Raw genomic sequence first — 18,288 nt, 5'->3', positions numbered from 1 at the left:
AAATGGAAAAATATTCCATCCTTATGGATAGGAAGAATCAGTATCATGAAAATGGTCATACTGCCCAAAGTAATTTATAGATTCAGTGCTATTCCCATCAAACTATCATTAAAATTCTTCACAGATTTAGAAAAACTACTTTAAAATCCATATGGAACCAAAAGAGAGCCCACATAGTCAAGGCAATCCTAAGCAGAAAGAACAAAGCTGGAGGCATCATGCTACCTGACTTCAAACTATACTACCAGGCTACATTAACCAAAACAGCATGGTACTAGTACCAAAACAGACTTATAGACCAATGGAACAGAATAACGACCTCAGAAATAACACCACACATCTACAACCATATGATCTTTGACAAACCTGACAAAAACAAGCAATGGGGAAAGGATTTTCTATTTAATAAATGGTGCTGGGAAAACTGGCTAGCATATACAGTAAACTGAAACTGGACACCTTCCCTACACCTTATACAAAAATTAACTCAAGATGAATTAAAGACTTAAATGTATAACCCCAAACCATAAAAACACTAGAAGAAAACCCAGGCAGTACCATTCAGGATATAGGCATGGGGAAGGACTTCATGACAAAAATGCCAAAAGCAATTGGCAACAAAAGCCAAAATTGACAAATGGGATCTAATTAAACTAAAGAGCTTCTGTACAGCAAAAGAAAGTCATGAGTGAACAGGCAACCTACAAAATGGAAGAAAATATTTGCAGTCTACTCATCTGACAAAGGTGTAATATCCAGAATCTACAAGGAACTTAAACAAATTTACAAGAAAAAACAACCCCATCAAAAAGTGGGCAAAGGATATGAACAGACAATTCAATACGGAAGATATTTATGCAGCCAACAAATATATAAAAAAAAGCTCAACATCGCTGATCATCAGAGAAATGCAGATCAAAACCACGATGAGATACCATCTCACGCCAGTCAGAATGGCGATTACTAAAAAGTTGAGAAGCAATAGATGCTGGCGCGGCTGCAGAGAAATAGAAATGCTTTTACACTGTTGGTGGGAGTGTAAATTAGTTCAATTATTGTGGAAGATAGTGTGGTGATTTCTCAAGGATCTAGAACCAGAAATATCATTTGACCCAGCAATTCCATTACTGGGTATATACCAAAGGAATACAAATCATTTTACTATAAAGACAGATACACACGTATGTTTGTTGCAGCACTATTTACAACAGCAAAGACATGGAACCAACCCAAATGCGCATCAATGATAGACTGGAAAAAGAAAATGTGGTGCATATACACCATGGAATCCTATGCAGCCGTAAAAAAGAATGAGATCATGTCCTTTGCTAGGACACTGATGAAACTGGAAGCCATCATTCTCAGCAAACTAACACAGGAACAGATAATCAAACACCACATGTTCTCAGTCCTAAATGGGAGTTGAACAATGAGAACACATGGACACAGGGAGGGAAACAACACACACTGGGGCCTTTTGGTGGGGAGCGAGGGGAGGGAGGGCATCAGGACAATACATGTGGGGCTTAAAACAAGTGATGGGTTGATAGGTGCAGCAAACCACCATGGCACATGTATACCTGTGTAACAAACCTGCCCGTTCTGCACATGTATCCTGGAACTTAAAGGAAAAAAATAAGTAAATAAGGTCAGTTCACCAAGAAAACATAGGAATCCCAAATGTGTGTATACCTAACAACTGAGCTTCAAAATAGTTGAAATAAAGACTTACAGAAATAAAAGGAAAAATAGACAAATCTAAAATTATATTTGGAGGCTTTTTACTCTTTTTTTTTTGTAATAAATAGAACTAATAGATAGAACATCAGCAAGGATATAGAAGTGCACCATCAAATGGACTAGATATGATTGATACTTATCGAACATTCTATCCAACAGCAGAATACACACTTTTTTCAACTGCCTATAGAACATTCACCAAGATGGACCATATTTTGAGTCATAACACAAACCTGAACAAAATTTAAAGGAATGCAATAATTAAAAGTATGTTCTCTCACTATGCTGTAATTCAACTAGAAATTAATAACAGAAAAATAGCAGAAAAGTCTTCAAACTCTTAGATTAAAATTAAGCAGCAGCCTTATAAATAATCAATGGGTCAAAAAGGAAGTCTCAAGGGAAATTTGAAAATATTTTGAACTGAACGAAAATGAAAATATGGTATATCAAAATTTGTGGGATGTAGCTTAAAGCAGTGCTTAGAGAGAACTTTATGGTGCTAAAAGCTTATTTATAAATAAAAGTATTCAATCAATAATTTAAGCCTTCAGTTATGAAGTGAGAAAAATATTAAGAGCATAATAAACGAAAGGTAAGTACAAGGAAAAATTATAACGATGAAAGTAGAAATCAGTGTTATTGAAAATAGAAGAACAATAGAGAAAATCAATGGAACCAAAAGCTAGCTCTTTGAAAGGATCAATAAAATGATAAACCTTTAGCAAGGAGGTCAAAGAGAAAAAAAGAAAATTTTAACTGGTAAGTTACCAGTATCAGTGAAACAGAGGATATTATTACCCTGCAGGCCCTGCAGACATTAAAAGCTTTGTAATGGAACCTGACAACATTCTCTCAATATAAATTTAACAACTTGGATCAAATGGACAATTCTTCCAAAACCACAGACTATCAAAAACTCACCCAACATACAATAGATAGTCTAAATGGGTTATCTATAACTATAAAGAATGGAATTCATGGTTTAAAGCCTTAAAAAGAAGTTCCCCTTGGCTGGGCACAGTGCTCATGCCTGTAATCCCAGCACTTTGGGAGGCCAAGGTGGGCAGGTCACTTGAGGCCAGGAGTTCAAGACCAGGCTGGCCAACATACTGTATTTTTAGTGAAACTCTATGTGTACTAAAAATACAAAAAATTAACTTGGGCATGGTGGTGCATGCCTGTAATCTCGCTACTCGGGAGGCTGAGGCAGGAGAATTGCTTGAACCCAAGAGGTGGAGGTTGCAGTGAGTCGAGATCACACCACTGCACTCCAGCCTGGGCAACAGAGCGAGACTCTGTCTCAAAAAAAAAAAAAAAAAAAAAATCTCTAGACTCACATGGTTTCTCTGCCAAATGTTATCAAGCATTTAAATAAGAAATAACACTGATTAAATAAAATCTCCTTTAAACAATAGGAAAAACAATCTAAAGAAGAAACTCACATGGTTATGTCAGTTGATACCGAAAACAGAATTTGACATTATGCAGCAACCATTTATGGTAAGAACTCTCATGAGGAACACACTAGAAGTAGAAGGAAACTTTTTCAACCTGATGAAGAACATCTACCAGCAAATCTTATAGCTATGTCAAGCCGTGTTGAAAGATTGCATTCTTTCAGTTCATTTGGGGTGCTATAACAAAAATACCACAAACTTGTTGGCTTATAAAGAACAAACATGTATTCTTACAGTTCTGGAGGCTGGAAAGTTCAAGGCCAATGTGCCAACCGATTTGGTGTCTGCTGAGCACTGTCATCCTCATAGATAGCACCTTTTAAGCTCTATCCTCATATAGTGAAAGGGGCTAGCTAGCTCTCTATCATCTCTTTTATAAGGACACTAATCTCAACCATGAGGGCTTTGCCCTCATGACCTTGTCACTTCCCAAAAGGCTGCACTACCTAGCACTATCACCTTGGGGGTGATTTCAGCATACGTTTTGGGGGATTCAAACATTCAGACCATTGAACATGGCAAGGATGTCCACTCTCACTACTGCTATTTAACATCATACTAGAAGTTCTAGCCAGTGTAATAAGGAAAGAATAAGGAGCGGGGGTGGTGATGGGGGGAAGCAAACAAATTGGGAAGGAAGAAAAAACCTGTCTCTATTCTCAGAAAAAAAATATTTCTATTAAAAATTGCAGTGTCTATATTGAAAATTAAAAAACCATTCGTTAAATTTGTATGATTCAAGGTCAGTACACAAAAGTCAACTATTTCTATATATTAACAATATGTAATTGGAAACTGGAATAAAAAATACAATTTATAATTGTTCCAAACAAATAAAATACTTAGGCATAACTGTAACAAAACATATATAAGATCTATATACTGAAAACTACGAAAGTCTGGTAGAAGAAATCAAAGACCTCTGTAACTGGAGAGACGTATTGTGTTCATGGATTAAGACCTTTAACAAATTATAGTAAATATTTCAGTTCTTCTCAAGTTGACTTATAGATTTAAGACAATTTCAGCTAAAATTCAGTAGTATTCTTCTTTTTTTTTTTTTGTAGATATAGACAAGCCAATTATAAAGCTTGTATGGGAAGGTAAAGGATCTAGAATACCTGAAGCAATTTTGAAAAATAAGAATAAAGTTGAAGGAATTGTCTGATTTTAAGACTTACTATAGAGGTATAGTAATCCAGGATATGTGGTACTGGAGGTGTAGATGCAGTCCAATGGAACAGAATAAAGCCCAGAAATATATCCACACAAATACCATTAATTGACTTTTGATAGAAATGTAAAAGAGATTCCATATAGAAAGGATTTTGTTAGTTGTTTTTAGCAAAGTGTAGTGGAACACTTGGAGATTTATATCTTAAAAAAAAAAAGAACCTTGATCTGAATCTCATACCTTTTTAAAACAACTCAAAATGAATCACAGATCTCAATGTAAAATGTGAGACAATAAAGCTTTCTGAAGAAAGCAGAGGAGAAATTCTTCATAACCTGAGGTTAGGCAGAGAGTTCTTAGACATGACACCAAAAACATAATCCATAAAGGAAAAAGTTGTTAAAGTAGACTCATCTGTGAGCGTGTTAAGAGAATGAAAAGACAATCTACAAGCTGGGAGAAATTATTTGCAAATCATGTATCCGACAAAGGATTTGTATCCAGAATATATTTAAAAACAACTCAACAATAGTGAAATAAACATTTAATTTTAAAAATTGGCAAGAACTTCTAACAGACATTTATCCTAAAAGGATAAATGGCAAATAAACACATGAAAATATGTTTGACATCTTTAGCCACAAGGGAAATGCAAATTAAAACCATGATGAACTACCATTATACTTGTTAGAATGGGTAAAATTAAGTACTGATAATAGCAAGTGTTGACAATGATGCAGAGCAACTGGAACTCTCATTAATTGCTGGTGTTAATGCAAAATGGTGCAGCCTTTCTGGAAAATGATTTGGCAGGGTTTTGTTTTTTTTTTTTTTTTAAATAAACATATATTTACCATATGATCTAGCAATCTCATACCTGGGTATTTACTCCAGTGTTAGGAAAACTTACTGTCATATTATAAGCTGTATATGATGTTCATTGCATCTCTATTTATAATCACTAAAACCTGGGAACAGTGCTCTGTAGTTCATCCATTATACAGTGGAATACTCCTCACCAGTAAAAGGAACAAACTGTTGATACATGCAACCACTTAGTTGAATCTCAGAGGCATTATGAGTAAAACAATCCAGTTTCAAAGGGTTAGACACTATATGATTCCATTTACATGACTGTATAAAAAACCCAAAACTATAGTGAGAGAAAACAGATTGTTGGTTGTCAGGCGTTAAGGATGAGGAGAGGGTGTGACTATAAGGTATAGCATGAAGACCATTTTTGGGGTGATGGGACTGTTCTGTATCTTGATTGTGGTGGTAGTTACATGTGTTTGAATTCATAGACTTATACACCAAAAAAAGGTCAAGTTTATTCTATGATAATTAAAATTTTTTTAAAGCAGACTCTGGTTTCAGTGCTTTGGCTCAGAAGCAAGATAGAATACCTCTTATGGAAATAGTCCAGATACCCCAAAATGTTTAGACCAAAGTAATTAATTAAGAAAGAAATTGGAATATGGCTTTGGAAAAGGACCTTTCAGATACAGAAAGAAAATGAGGGAAAGAGCTTAGTCATATTGTGGGAGGCGGGGAGACTCTAGGATGAAAATTAGATACCAGGCCATCTTCTGTGTTGGGAACTGCAGAGGAACTTGGATGTATAATATTTTGTTTTGAGTGGTTTGCCGAGATGGAGTGTATCTCCATCACCCAGACTTTCAGTAAAAGTCTGCTGGACCCCACAGACTGGGTTGATAGTACTTTGGAGAAAAAGTAGTCAGGAGAGCAGAGTGTAGCAGCAGGAGGAAAGATGTGCAGGAGAGTAAGAGTTCAGTGCTAACAGGAAATCAAGAGTTACGGTGAATGTGAGGGCTTAGAATGTGTAGAATGGTAGGGCGAAGAGCTGGGTTTCCTGCAGTGTGTCTCTGTCTTGTTTTCTGCTACTAAAGAAAAGTATAATTGTAGAGTTGACAATTTGCGGAAAAGCAGAAAGGAGACATCTAAGTGGTGAAAGTTTAACCCTCTTTGTACTACAAAGTGCTTACATTTATTTTATTATAGTTTTATTAGTTAAAAACTTAGTGCCAACTTTTAATCACTAATTTTGTATATACTGTATATAGTAGTCCCTCCTTATCTGCAGGGGATGTGTTTCAAGACCCCCACTAGATACCTGAAACCTTGGATAGTACCAAAAGCTGTATATACTACGCTTTTGCAATCTGATAACAGAGGCAGCTACTAAGGGACTAACAGGCAGGGGGCATATACAGCATGGATATGCTGGACAAAGGGATGATTCATGTCCCAGGCAGAGCAGGACAGTGAGAGATTTCATCACAGGACTCAGAATGGTGTGCAGTTTAAAACTTATGAATTGCTTATTTCTGGAAAATTCCACTTAATATATTTGCACTGCACTGATCGCAGGTAACTGAAACTCTGGAAAGCAAAACCTCAGATAAGGGAGAACTACTGTCCTTTCTACCCAGCTGCTGATATTATTAACTGTAAGCCACGGGATGTGTTTCTCATATGAACAGACGATGAGGGAAAAGTTAGTTTTCCATTATCCATAAGTAGGGTATTCACTTTATAGGTTACTTTTACCAATTTAAAATCTATGTAATTCTTTTCCATGAGGAAAGACAATATAGCTTAGTTAAGTATAATGGGTTTTGAAGTCAGACAGACCTGGTGTCCATCCCAGTTCCACCAATCATTAGTTGTGAGCCTTGGCCAAATTACATCCTCTTTCTGAGCTGAGGACAGCTGTGGTACCCTTGCCTCACAGGGTTGTTGCAAGGCTTAAGAATCTGCATCATCCATTTACCCCCTAGACTCATATCATCCTTCTCAGTTACGATCTTTTGGTGGTTAAATGACAAATTTACCATTAACTCAAAAAACATTAAAAAATTATGATGGGCTCAAGAGCTAAGTAGAACTAACCCTAATAATGCAAGTCCAGCTGAACTGCTGACTTGCTGTAAGCAGCGCTCCACATTGGCCACTGTGCTGCCCTACCTACCATGACTTGTTCAGAACTGAAAACATTACTAAAGACTTTAAAATGTTGCTGTGAAAGGTTCAGAGAGAAAGTATACTTTTATCCTTAAGAAATACCAAATGCTTCTTCAGTGTGTTTAGTTATTTTAATGTGTGGGTTGAGGTTCCATCATGATCTGCAAAATATAGTGTATAGTCTTGACGGAATGAATCAGAAGAGACTGCATGTGAAAATGAATCAGAGGGCACTGCAGCCTGAATGTTCCCAAGTGGGGCAGGGGTGTATTCAGAGAGAGGAGTGAATGAGGCATTCATCAGCACACTGGGCTGACCTGGGGGTAGATTCTAGAAGAGGGATTAGAGTTCCACAGTGACGGATCTCCAGCCTGAATTAGACGAGCACAGTTTTCTGGCTAGAAGAAATAGAATAAGTTAGACTTGTGTAACCAGTGGTTTGGTTCTCCATCAACATTTGGTTGCTGAACAGTATTTCTGCCTTTGTGGCTACAGGTTTTATTGTTGTGGTGAGGGTAGCTGGATTTCCTGTTGTTCCCATTGTCCATCTTCTTTAACCTCTGCTCACTACTTACTTCCCAGCTCAGCCTTGCACCAGGCACAAAGAATAGTCCTTTACCTTGCAAAAATGTTAGGAATGCTATCAAAGGAGCCCAGGTGGGGTTGGTGAGTGATGGGACAGGAATTGGTTTGCCTAGAGATTGACGTGACTGGGAGTCAATGGTCATTGGAATCCAGATGTTCCCTTTTGAGGCTACTCAGCTGTAGTAAAGACAGGATCAAGAGAGGGATGCTGCTGAGAGATTGAGGGAAAGAAAACGGCAGACGAATCAGAGCCACAGTGTCAGGATAGTGGGGAAACTTATTAGTGTTGTGTTAGGCTATATACTAACATTCAGACAGTTAAGGTAGCAGGAAGGTTAGGTACCAAGAGACAGGCCTCAGTCATGAATAAGGCATCAGGTTAGGTCCCAGGCCTAGAGAACAGAAAAGCCTTCTAAGTCTTGGAATTGGTATGAGGTGGAAATTTGGTTAGAGTGGAGTCTGAGCCACCTGGGCTCCTTTGATAGCATTCCTTACATTTTTGCAAGGTAAAGATAGGACTATTCTTTGTGCCTGGTGCAAGGCTGAGTTGGGAAGTAAGTAGTGAGCAGAAGTTAAAGAAGATGGACAATGGGAACAACAGGAATTACAGAATCTTTCTGTTTATTATGGTAATTTCTCTGGCATGAGCATATTTTCAGTTAAAAAAGTGTTATTGTTTTGAAGGAATATATTTATGCAAACTGTGTTTAGGTTAAATAACAGTTCCCTGCCTCACCTGTCCTTATCTTGAATCTCACTCCCTGTCATTTCAACTCTTTAGCTTTTTTTTTTTTTTTGCTGCTTACCTTTATGTTTCTACATAACATGCTTATAATATTATTTCTTGATTTTTTTCAATATTGGACATAATCTGGAAACTTCACACTGGCAAAGATTAGAGTTCTGTTATATTCTCTACCCACCCTTTCCTCTTCTTCACCACCAGACACTTGTCCTTCCCCAAATAGTTAATCTTTTAAATAAAATTTGACAATTATTAACTATGGAAAGTATTTTTGTTCTGTTATTATGATTGCATGTACCATGATTACTTTTCTTTCTCATAAATCATTTTGTTTTTCCTGAAGTTAATGACTTTAATTTTTTTTTTTCCCCCACAGTAACCTCTCTATCTCTGGTAGAATTATAAAACTCATAATGCTCTAATAGCATTTTCTTTTTCACCTTGGAGACATCCCTCCACCTTTGCTTTGTAGGCATGCTACACAGCTGTCTAGAAGGGTTTCTCACCTCCTTCCTGTCTTTGTAAGATTCCTGGTTCCTAAATCCTGAGTTCTTGTTTTGGAGGCATATCTTCCAGTAGCTTTCTGAGAAAACCAGTATGGGAGGTAAAATATTTTGAGAGCTTTACATGCTCCAAAACTTCCCTTTTGCTCCCCTTGCCTCACATTTCATTCACATTGGTTGGGTATTGAATTCTTGCTTGAATGTTACTTTCCTTCAGAACTGTGAGGGCATCGCTCCATTGTCTTACAGTTTTTGGTGTTGCTTCTGAGAATTATGATGCCATTCTGATCCCTGTTCTATTGTATATAAACATGTTCTTTTCTAGAAACTTTTAGACTCTTTCTTGTTATTCTGAAATTTCAAGATGAAGGGTTCTACAGTAGATATTTTGTTGATCATTATTCTGGGCACTTAATAGATCCTTTCAGTGTGAAATTTTCTTGTGATTTTTTTTTTTTTTTGAAATATTTTTATCTTGTGATCTCTCCATTCTCTTTCTGGATATTCGACCTCTTGAAACAATCCTCTAATTTCTTATCTTTTTTCCTCTTCTGATTTTCTCTTTGCTTTTTTCTTCTATTTCCTAGAAAATTTCTTCATTTCTAACGTTCAATCCTGCTTTTGAAAGTTTTTCTTTTTTTTTTTTTTTTAATTTATGGTACCACATTTTTGGTTTCCAAGATATTTCTGTTTGTTTGTTTTTTGAATAATGCTTTCCTATAGCACTCTCTTTCTAGTTCATGAGTGGAAATATCTTCTTTGGTTTCTCAAAAGACTTTTAAGAAACTTTGCTCCCTGCATGATCTGTTTTTTCAGAGTTCATTTCCTTCTGTTTATGTTGCTGTTTGCTTTTCATGTTTAAGTTTTCCTCACACATAGGGTGATCCTTGTCTGGCCTTTTACATTTAAGGGTGAGGTGCTAAAATGTGAGTGGAGCTGTGTGTGTGTGGGTGATTCTTGTTGACTGATGGGAAGCTGGACATTTCATTGAGGAACACACAAATGTCACTATCTGTGGGTCTTGTCTTTTGGGCCAGTTTTCCCAGAGAGAAATCCTTGTATTTCCTCACTGTATACATACAAGACTGGGTTCCAGAACTGAGGGGAGAAAGCTGTTTAGAATTCTGGGTGTGTTTGTGTGTGGGGGGAGAGGGTCTCATTGTTCCAGGCAGGGTTTCGCTCACTCCCGCTAGTTTTAGGAATATGTTTCATTTCCACTCAACATTTAGGCCTCTTGGATGGAACATCTCCAAATAGTACAGGCTTCTGCTTGGATAGAGAAACACCAGGCTCATGGCTGTATAGGTTCAGGGAACATCTGGGATGTGTGTGCTACTATAGTTATGTATGTTACCCAGGGTCTCCAAATGTAAATCGATAGAGTTTAGAAATATGTGAAATTTATAATCTCTATAAATATTCAGATTAAGTGGTTCTTGTTAAAAAATAAAACTGCCCAGGAAGATAATCCTGTGTAATGGCAGCAGTATTATTCCTGTTTCTGGGTTGTACATTTTCTTCCTCCAATTTGTCTCTTTCAGAACAAATTGGAGCTCTGGCAGATCAGCATATCATTCATGTGGCATGTGGCGAGTCCCACAGTCTGGCCCTCAGTGACCGAGGCCAGCTGTTTTCTTGGGGTGCAGGGAGTGATGGTCAGCTAGGACTCATGACTACTGAGGATTCTGTGGCAGTGCCCAGGTAAGAAGGTTTTCAAATGTCAGTCGTTTTAAATACTATTTCCTGCTGTTGATTTGTTAGACTCCTTGTTTTTCTTCTGTTTTCTTCATTTAATTGCTATTTCCTTTGTGCCACTCCTGTGCCTTATACTATTAAAACACTTGTCACAAAAGTTGCAATTATTTATAGAAGTGTCTGTCTCTGGTTCAAAAATGTGAGTCAGTTGGGAACTGTACTTTATTTATTCTAGTAGCCTGGTTGCTCGCTGAGCGCCTGGCAATTGATAAATGTTTGAATAAAAAAGTCATCTTTCACATTGTAGGCTTATTAACTTTCGACTGAAAATTGCAAGTCTGAATTACTCAAGTAAGTTCTTTAAAATAGAATCACAAGGCTGACCTGTTACTCTAATGATAGGCCAAATCACCTTAAGCATTCCAAACAGCTAAAATACCAGATATACATAGATTCTTTAATGTAAAAGTATCAATACAGTAGGTTTTGAGTCTCTCAAAGATTTACTTAAATCTGAACCTTAGATGATTTAGCTAAGTATCTAATAGTTGCCACTAAGAGAACATCCCAAATATTGTAGTTACTTTCAGATGGACTTTTTAGTGGTGGTGTCTCAGTTTGTTGAAGGTTCTTAATGATCAAAGAGCTGCCATTTTATTTCCTTTATTTAATTCTTACTCCTTTATGCTACAAATGTTTCATATACCACTACTGTGGAACACATTCTTTGTAATTGTTGATTTAATATCTGTTTTTACTACAAAGATGTGAGCTATTAATGGCAGGATAATTGGATGATTTATTTTAGCATCACCATTGCTAGGAGTGCCTGTCACATACATTGCTCAGCACAAATTTAATAAGTGGCCTCTCCTCCTCTGCCTAATTATTGTCCCCTTTAAAGGACAGCATATTCTTCTTCCTCTTCTTTCTTGCCCTTCTTAGATTTTTGTCTCTTTAATCAAAAGTTGTGTTAAATAAGAACATGGAGGTAAGAGTGATTTGATTCATTTCCTGATTTAGGACAGGTAGTGTCTTAGATTCATTTCTTCCAAAAATTAATTTAATTTTGTGGGGAGAGGAAGAGTGGCAGTAAGAAAAAAGAAGTGCTAGATGTTATGTTGTGTGTAATATTAGGGAAAATGTTCATAACATTAATGGCAAAAATATTTCATTTGTTGATGACCAAAACACAATTAAGGTTTTTAATGGCATTTCATTTTTAAAAATGAAGTAATCTGTGCTACAGTAGTAGCTTAATATTCATTAGTTATGTTCAAATTATGGATGACTTCCAAGACTTTGTATATAGTTTTTTATTATAAGTTAACTGAAATAAATTCATTAATTTATACCTTTGTATTGTGGAAAGTAACATAGCTTTGATGTCAAACAAGCCTTGGATTCTAATACTGGCTCTTTTACTTCTAAGGTGAATGACCTTGGGCAGGTTGTTTAACTTTTCTAAGCCTTAGTTTCCTAACTTAAAAATGGAATTACTTACTGTGTACCTTATAGAGTTGTGGGGAGGATGGAAGGAGACAAGAAGGTAAAATACAGTATGTGCTTGCACTATGTGAACCCCCTCTTCCCTACCTCAAGGGTACAATTTCTCTATTATCTATCTTTGTTCTTTTGACCTGCTTCTTTTCTACAACTGATAGTGACAAGAGTAATGGTGATGGGGAATTTGAGTGTAAACTTGATAGGAAAAAGGGTTGTTGCTATATAGCAACCTGAGAAACATTGGTCTCTTAGGCAGTAATGCATTTTTCAATTTTAGAAAATAGTGCTGTTCTATAAACTATTGATTAACACAACTTGGGTGAATATCCAGGGAATTAGTCTGAGTGAAAAAAGCCAATCCCAAAAGATTACCTACTGTACAATTTCATTTATATAGCATTTAAAAAAATAACAACATTTTCTCAATGGAGGATAGATTAGTGGCTGCCAGGGGTTAGGAACAGGGGAAGGGGAGGAGTGGTTATAAAAGTTTAATATGAGGAATTCTCATGGTGTTGGAACTGTTTGGTATCATGACTGTGGCAGAGTGGATACACTTACACGATAAAACTAATACCCAGAAATGAGTACAGGTAAAACTGGAGAAATATGAATGTGATTGGTAGATTGTATTAATGTTAATATCTTCAATATCCTGGGTATAATATTATACGTAATTTTGCAAAATGTTATAATTAGGGGAAACTGGACAAAGTATATAAGGGATTTCTCTATATTATTTCTTACAATTGCACATGAATCTGCAGTTATAAGAATAAAAAAAGTTCATTTATATTTGGTACTAAACACTAAATGTGTTTGTGAACTCTATTTTAAATTTTTATATCTGAGAAAATAAAACATGAACAAAAGCATTATCTAAGTGTTGATCTAAATAATCCTCTGTCCTCTCCCCCAGAGGATATCTATCTTCAAAGATACCCCTCTTCCAAGGGGTATCCATCCGACCCCTTAGTTTCCATGGCACAATACACTTAGGGAAGATGAACGTGACAACTTGTCAACTATTAAAATAGAGAGCAGGAGGTATTCCCAGGGTGCCCAACTTTCTTGGGTAGTGCCAAGCACTTTAACTGGAATTTTTCATTTAATTCTCGCCACAACTCTAAAATAGGTGCTGTTCTCTCTCTTTCACATGAACAAGCAGGGGAGTCAGATTTGAAAAGAAATCATGTGACCCTTCTCTTTATCATCCTAGGAATTTCGGGTTTTGGAGGCATGGCTCTTATTATTTTTCTTAATTGTGGTAAAATACACATAACATAAAATTTACCATCTTAACTATTTTTAAATGTGTAGCTCAATAGTGTTAAATATGTTCACGTTGTTGTATAACCAATCCCTAGACTTTCTTTTTTCTTACCTTTTTTTTTTTTTGAGACAGGGTCTCACTCTGTCTGTAGTCCAGGCTGGAGTGTGGTGGTGTGATCACAGCTCACTGCCTCGAACTCCTGGACTCAGATGATCCTCCCACCTCAGGCTTCCAAGTAGCTAGGAATGCAGGCTCATGGCACCGCACCCAGCTGCTTTTGATAGTTTCTGTAGAAACAGGGTCTTGATTTGTTGCCCAGGCTGATCTTGAATTCCTGGCTTCAAGCGATTCTTTCGCCTTGGCCTCCCAAAATGGTGAGATTACAGTGATGAGCCACCGCGCCTGGCCTCTAGAACTTTTTTATCTTGCAAAATTGATTTCTATGAATTTGACTACAATAGATACTTCATATAAGTGGAATCATACAGTTTCAGCTTTTTGTGACTGGCTCATTTCATTTAGCATAATGTCCTCTAGGTTCATCCATGTTAAAAGCATGTGTCAGACCTTCCTTCCCTTTTAAGGCTGATTAATATTCTGTTGTGTGTGTGTACCATATTGTATGTATATACCCAGAAGTGAAATTGACATTTCACTTATTTTGGATGGTGGCATTTCTGTTATTTTGAAAGCCACATAGACACCAACCATATTCTTAGGATCTTTCTTCTGTAGCTCTTTCCATTTGGCCCTGAACTGAAGAAGACAAGGTGAGAAATAATGGAGGATTGTGGCAATGGGTCTAAATGCAAAAGTGTTTTTTTGTTGTTGTTGTTGTTTTAAACAGTAACTACCTAAGAGACAGGAGGCTGATGAAAGACCTAATAGAATTATATCATGTAAGATTATATATTTGATTTTAAAAAGAGTTTTTTTTTGAGGGGGTGGGACGGGGGACAGAGTCTCGCTTTGTTGCTCAGACTGGAGTGCAGTGGTGCGATCTTGGCTCACTGCAACTTCTGCCTCCCAGGTTTAAGCAATTTTCCTGCCTCAGCCTACCGAGTGGCTGGGATTACAGGCATGTGCCACAATGCCTGGCTATTTTTTTTGGTATTTTTAGTAGAGATGGGGTTTCACCATATTGGCCAGGCTGGTCTCAAACTCCTGACCTCAGGTGTTCGTCTCAGCCTCCCAAAGTGCTGAGATTACAGGTGTGAGCCACTGTGCCCAGCCTTAAAAAGACTTTTAGGCAAGATGATGTTATTTATTATTGATATTTTATTTAGTTGGGAATATTTCTGATAATTGTGTTTGTGTGTGAATATCTATCTGAAAAAGAAAGCCTTTTCTGTTTTAGGTTAATACAAAAGCTGAACCAGCAAACAATATTACAAGTTTCCTGTGGCAACTGGCATTGCTTGGCTCTTGCGGCTGGTAAAGTAACATTAAACATATGCTAATGCTATGTTAATTTTGAAAACTTTCTCTTTGTCTTTTTGTGTGATATTATCTAACTCAAAACTTTGAATTAACTGGTTAGGGTCTATGCATTGCTGTTGGACAGTGACAGTTCTCAGATGGGCTTTGCATAGCTCATCCTTTTCTCAGGGTGTGGATGATGAAGTAGGTGGTCATCACTGCTGCTCCAACTTTCACAGGGGAAGATGAGCAGGGGGCAGGACCATACCTAGGTGTTCTGAGCATGGAGAAGATTGATTTTTCTTAGCGACAGCCAACTCTCAAGCTACATTCCACTATCAAGCTCCCAAATAAATGAAAAAGGAGTTGGAGAAACCTAAATAAATCTGCACTTCTGTGTCCTGCTTGATTATCTGCAGAGCAGACCAAGTGGTCATAGCTGGACCTCCTGAAGTCTTGGGTCTCATAGTCTTAGTATGGTCAGAACTAGTTGATCTTGCTTAAGCCTGGTAATTGGCCTGTTTGAAATTGAATTTACTTATACATTTAATATTTTCTGTGTATAAATTTTAATAGCCTTTGAAGGGCAGTAAGACTCAGCTTACCTCTCTGTTATCACTTGGGAGTTTGGGTTTTGGCAGTCTGACAGCATGAAGTGTCTCTGTTCTTTGCTCTCGGGTGGGTTTGGTGTTGGGGGGCAACTGGCAAATGACCCGAATAACTTGATTATTTTTGTGTGTGGAGCTTGTATCATTTTATGGTAATACCAGTTATCCTGTTATTTCAGATGGCCAGTTCTTCACCTGGGGAAAGAACAGCCATGGGCAGCTTGGCTTAGGGAAGGAGTTCCCCTCTCAAGCCAGCCCGCAGAGGGTGAGGTCCCTGGAGGGGATCCCACTGGCTCAGGTGGCTGCCGGAGGGGCTCACAGCTTTGCCCTGTCTCTCTCAGGAGCTGTTTTTGGCTGGGGGATGAATAATGCAGGGCAGCTGGGGCTCAGTGATGAAAAAGGTAGGTAAACCCTTCATATGTATGTATTTAGTTTAAAAGCACATTCATTTAACACATGCTTCTTAAGGATCTACTATGTGCTAGCCCCATGTGAGATACTAAGGGACAACAGTGAACAGAATAGAGAACATCCTTGTCTTAGTGGAGACTGTATTCTAGTGAGTGGAGGTGCAACAAAACCAGTAAATACACAAGGTTTGAGAGTGCAGCTTCCTGCTTTACACAAGGTGGTTACAAAGGGCCCCTCTGATAAGAAAATGTTTGAGCAGAACCTGTAGGAAATCAGGTGGGAAATGGGACATGTAGATGTCTGGGTGAAAAACATTTCTGTCAGAGGGAACCGGGTGTGCAAAGGTGCTCATGTGGGAAGAGATGTAGTTGGAGAGAAGGGAAAGAGTAGCACAGCTGCAGGTCAGAGAGGTGGTGTAGACCCAGTTATGCAGGGCCCTGAGGGGCAGGGTGAGGATTTAGCTGGTTTTCTCAGTGAGAGGGGAAGACCCTGAGGGTTTGGAGGAGAGGTGTGATCCACTTTGGCTTTGGCTGTAGTGGGTCAAGGGGGAAGCTGGAAGACCAGCGTGGAGGTTGTGGGAGTAAAGTCAGAATTTAAATGTATTTTGAAGAGGAGGCCAGTTGGTTTTGTTCACTGCTGGACGTGTGGTTTGAAATAAAGAAACAGCTGGAGGGGCAAAATGACTGTTTCTGAAATGGGGAAAACTATGTGTATGTGGTAAAGTGAGCTGGAGAGTGGGCAGGGTTGGAGAGTGTAGGGAAACCATGAGGTAGGTTTTTGGTAAATTAAAACTGAGAAGTCTGTTGGGTATCCAAGTACAGATGCAGGCAGGAAACAACATGTGTCAGGAATCCAGGAATCCAAAATTCATGCCAAGATAGTTGTGTGTATTTCATCTCAAAGTCAAATGGTAGTGATATTCTGATATTTAATTTATTCTAGATCGAGAGTCTCCATGCCATGTAAAACTCTTACGCACACAAAAAGTTGTCTATATTAGTTGTGGAGAAGAACACACAGCAGTTCTCACAAAGGTAAGGAGCTCGGAGTATTCTTTGGTGCTGGGGATAAGATGGGTGATTAGAATTGCTTGATTATTTTAGTGTAGTGATGGTGTGTGATTACAGTATTGTGGCTTGAACTCGAATGCTCTCTTTTATGTTTGTTGTTTTCCAAAGGAATAGAAAAAGACTACTTTTTTATATGTCTCTGTTATCCTCTTTGGTAATCTTGTAGAGTGTCTTAGTAACATTTAAGAATAGTTCAATATAAATAACTTTAAAATATAGGACAGTAGATACATGTGTGTATATATATCCTATGTTCCTTTAAAACAAGTCATTTAAATATATAAAAAAGAAACAGCAATTTAATGTTTTAAAATAATCGTGTTTCTTTTGCTTCTAAATATATTCTAGAGAGAATGAAAATGTATTTTTATACTGAGCAAATATTATTGTAGGTTCACTTTCATAAAATGCCTTAACATTTATTTAAATTATTTAAATACAGCTGTTAAAAAAAACCAGCTTACTTACCAAGGAATTTGTAGGAGCACTTAATTTCTTATATGTGAATGATATGTAAAATCATCTCATTTATCCTAGCTCCTTGTTTCTCCTTTTTTAAAATTTTGCTTCCTAACTATCACAAGAACAGAAAACCAAACACCGCATGTTCTCACTCATAGGTGGGAACTGAACAATGAGATCACTTGGACTCGGGAAGGGGAACATCACACACCGGGGCCTATCATGAGGAGGGGGGAGGGGGGAGGGGGTTGCATTGGGAGTTATACCTGGTGTAAATGACGAGTTGATGGGTGCTGACGAGTTGATGGGTGCAGCACAGCAACATGGCACAAGTATACATATGTAACAAACCTGCACATTATGCACATGTACCCTAGAACTTAAAGTATAATAATAATAATAAATAAATAAATAAAATCAGAAATAAAAAAATTAAAAAAAATAAATTTTGCTTCCTAACATATCATTGTACTTTTAAACAATTTTTAAAATTTACAGAAGGCACACATTCCTTTGAGCAGTGCTATCTTTGTTCCATAAAGATGCAGTCTGAAATTCCCTTTTTATTATTTTTCTATTTAATGAACATCCTTACAAAGTGATTTTGGTGAAGTGTCAAGTGAATGTAGTGCTCTTGTGCACATTGTTGTGA

General features: G+C 37.4%; 1 protein-coding gene across 3 annotated transcripts in view; it reads left to right on the top strand.

The window, feature by feature from the left end:
• HERC3 (HECT and RLD domain containing E3 ubiquitin protein ligase 3) overlaps positions 1-18,288 on the top strand; it is a 128,235-nt gene that overhangs the window by 51,259 nt on the left and 58,688 nt on the right. For all 3 annotated transcript variants that reach the window (XM_025386513.1, XM_025386511.1, XM_025386512.1), the window contains 4 exons: positions 10,734-10,893; positions 15,024-15,100; positions 15,873-16,094; positions 17,047-17,138. In XM_025386513.1, coding sequence (XP_025242298.1) covers positions 10,862-10,893; positions 15,024-15,100; positions 15,873-16,094; positions 17,047-17,138 — 423 coding nt within the window. In that variant the 5' untranslated portion in view covers positions 10,734-10,861. The remainder of the gene's footprint in view (positions 1-10,733; positions 10,894-15,023; positions 15,101-15,872; positions 16,095-17,046; positions 17,139-18,288) is intronic.

The sequence above is a fragment of the Theropithecus gelada genome, chromosome 5 (genome assembly GCF_003255815.1).
Source record: "Theropithecus gelada isolate Dixy chromosome 5, Tgel_1.0, whole genome shotgun sequence".
NCBI lineage: Eukaryota > Metazoa > Chordata > Mammalia > Primates > Cercopithecidae > Theropithecus > Theropithecus gelada.
This window is presented reverse-complemented; position numbering and strand designations above follow the sequence as displayed.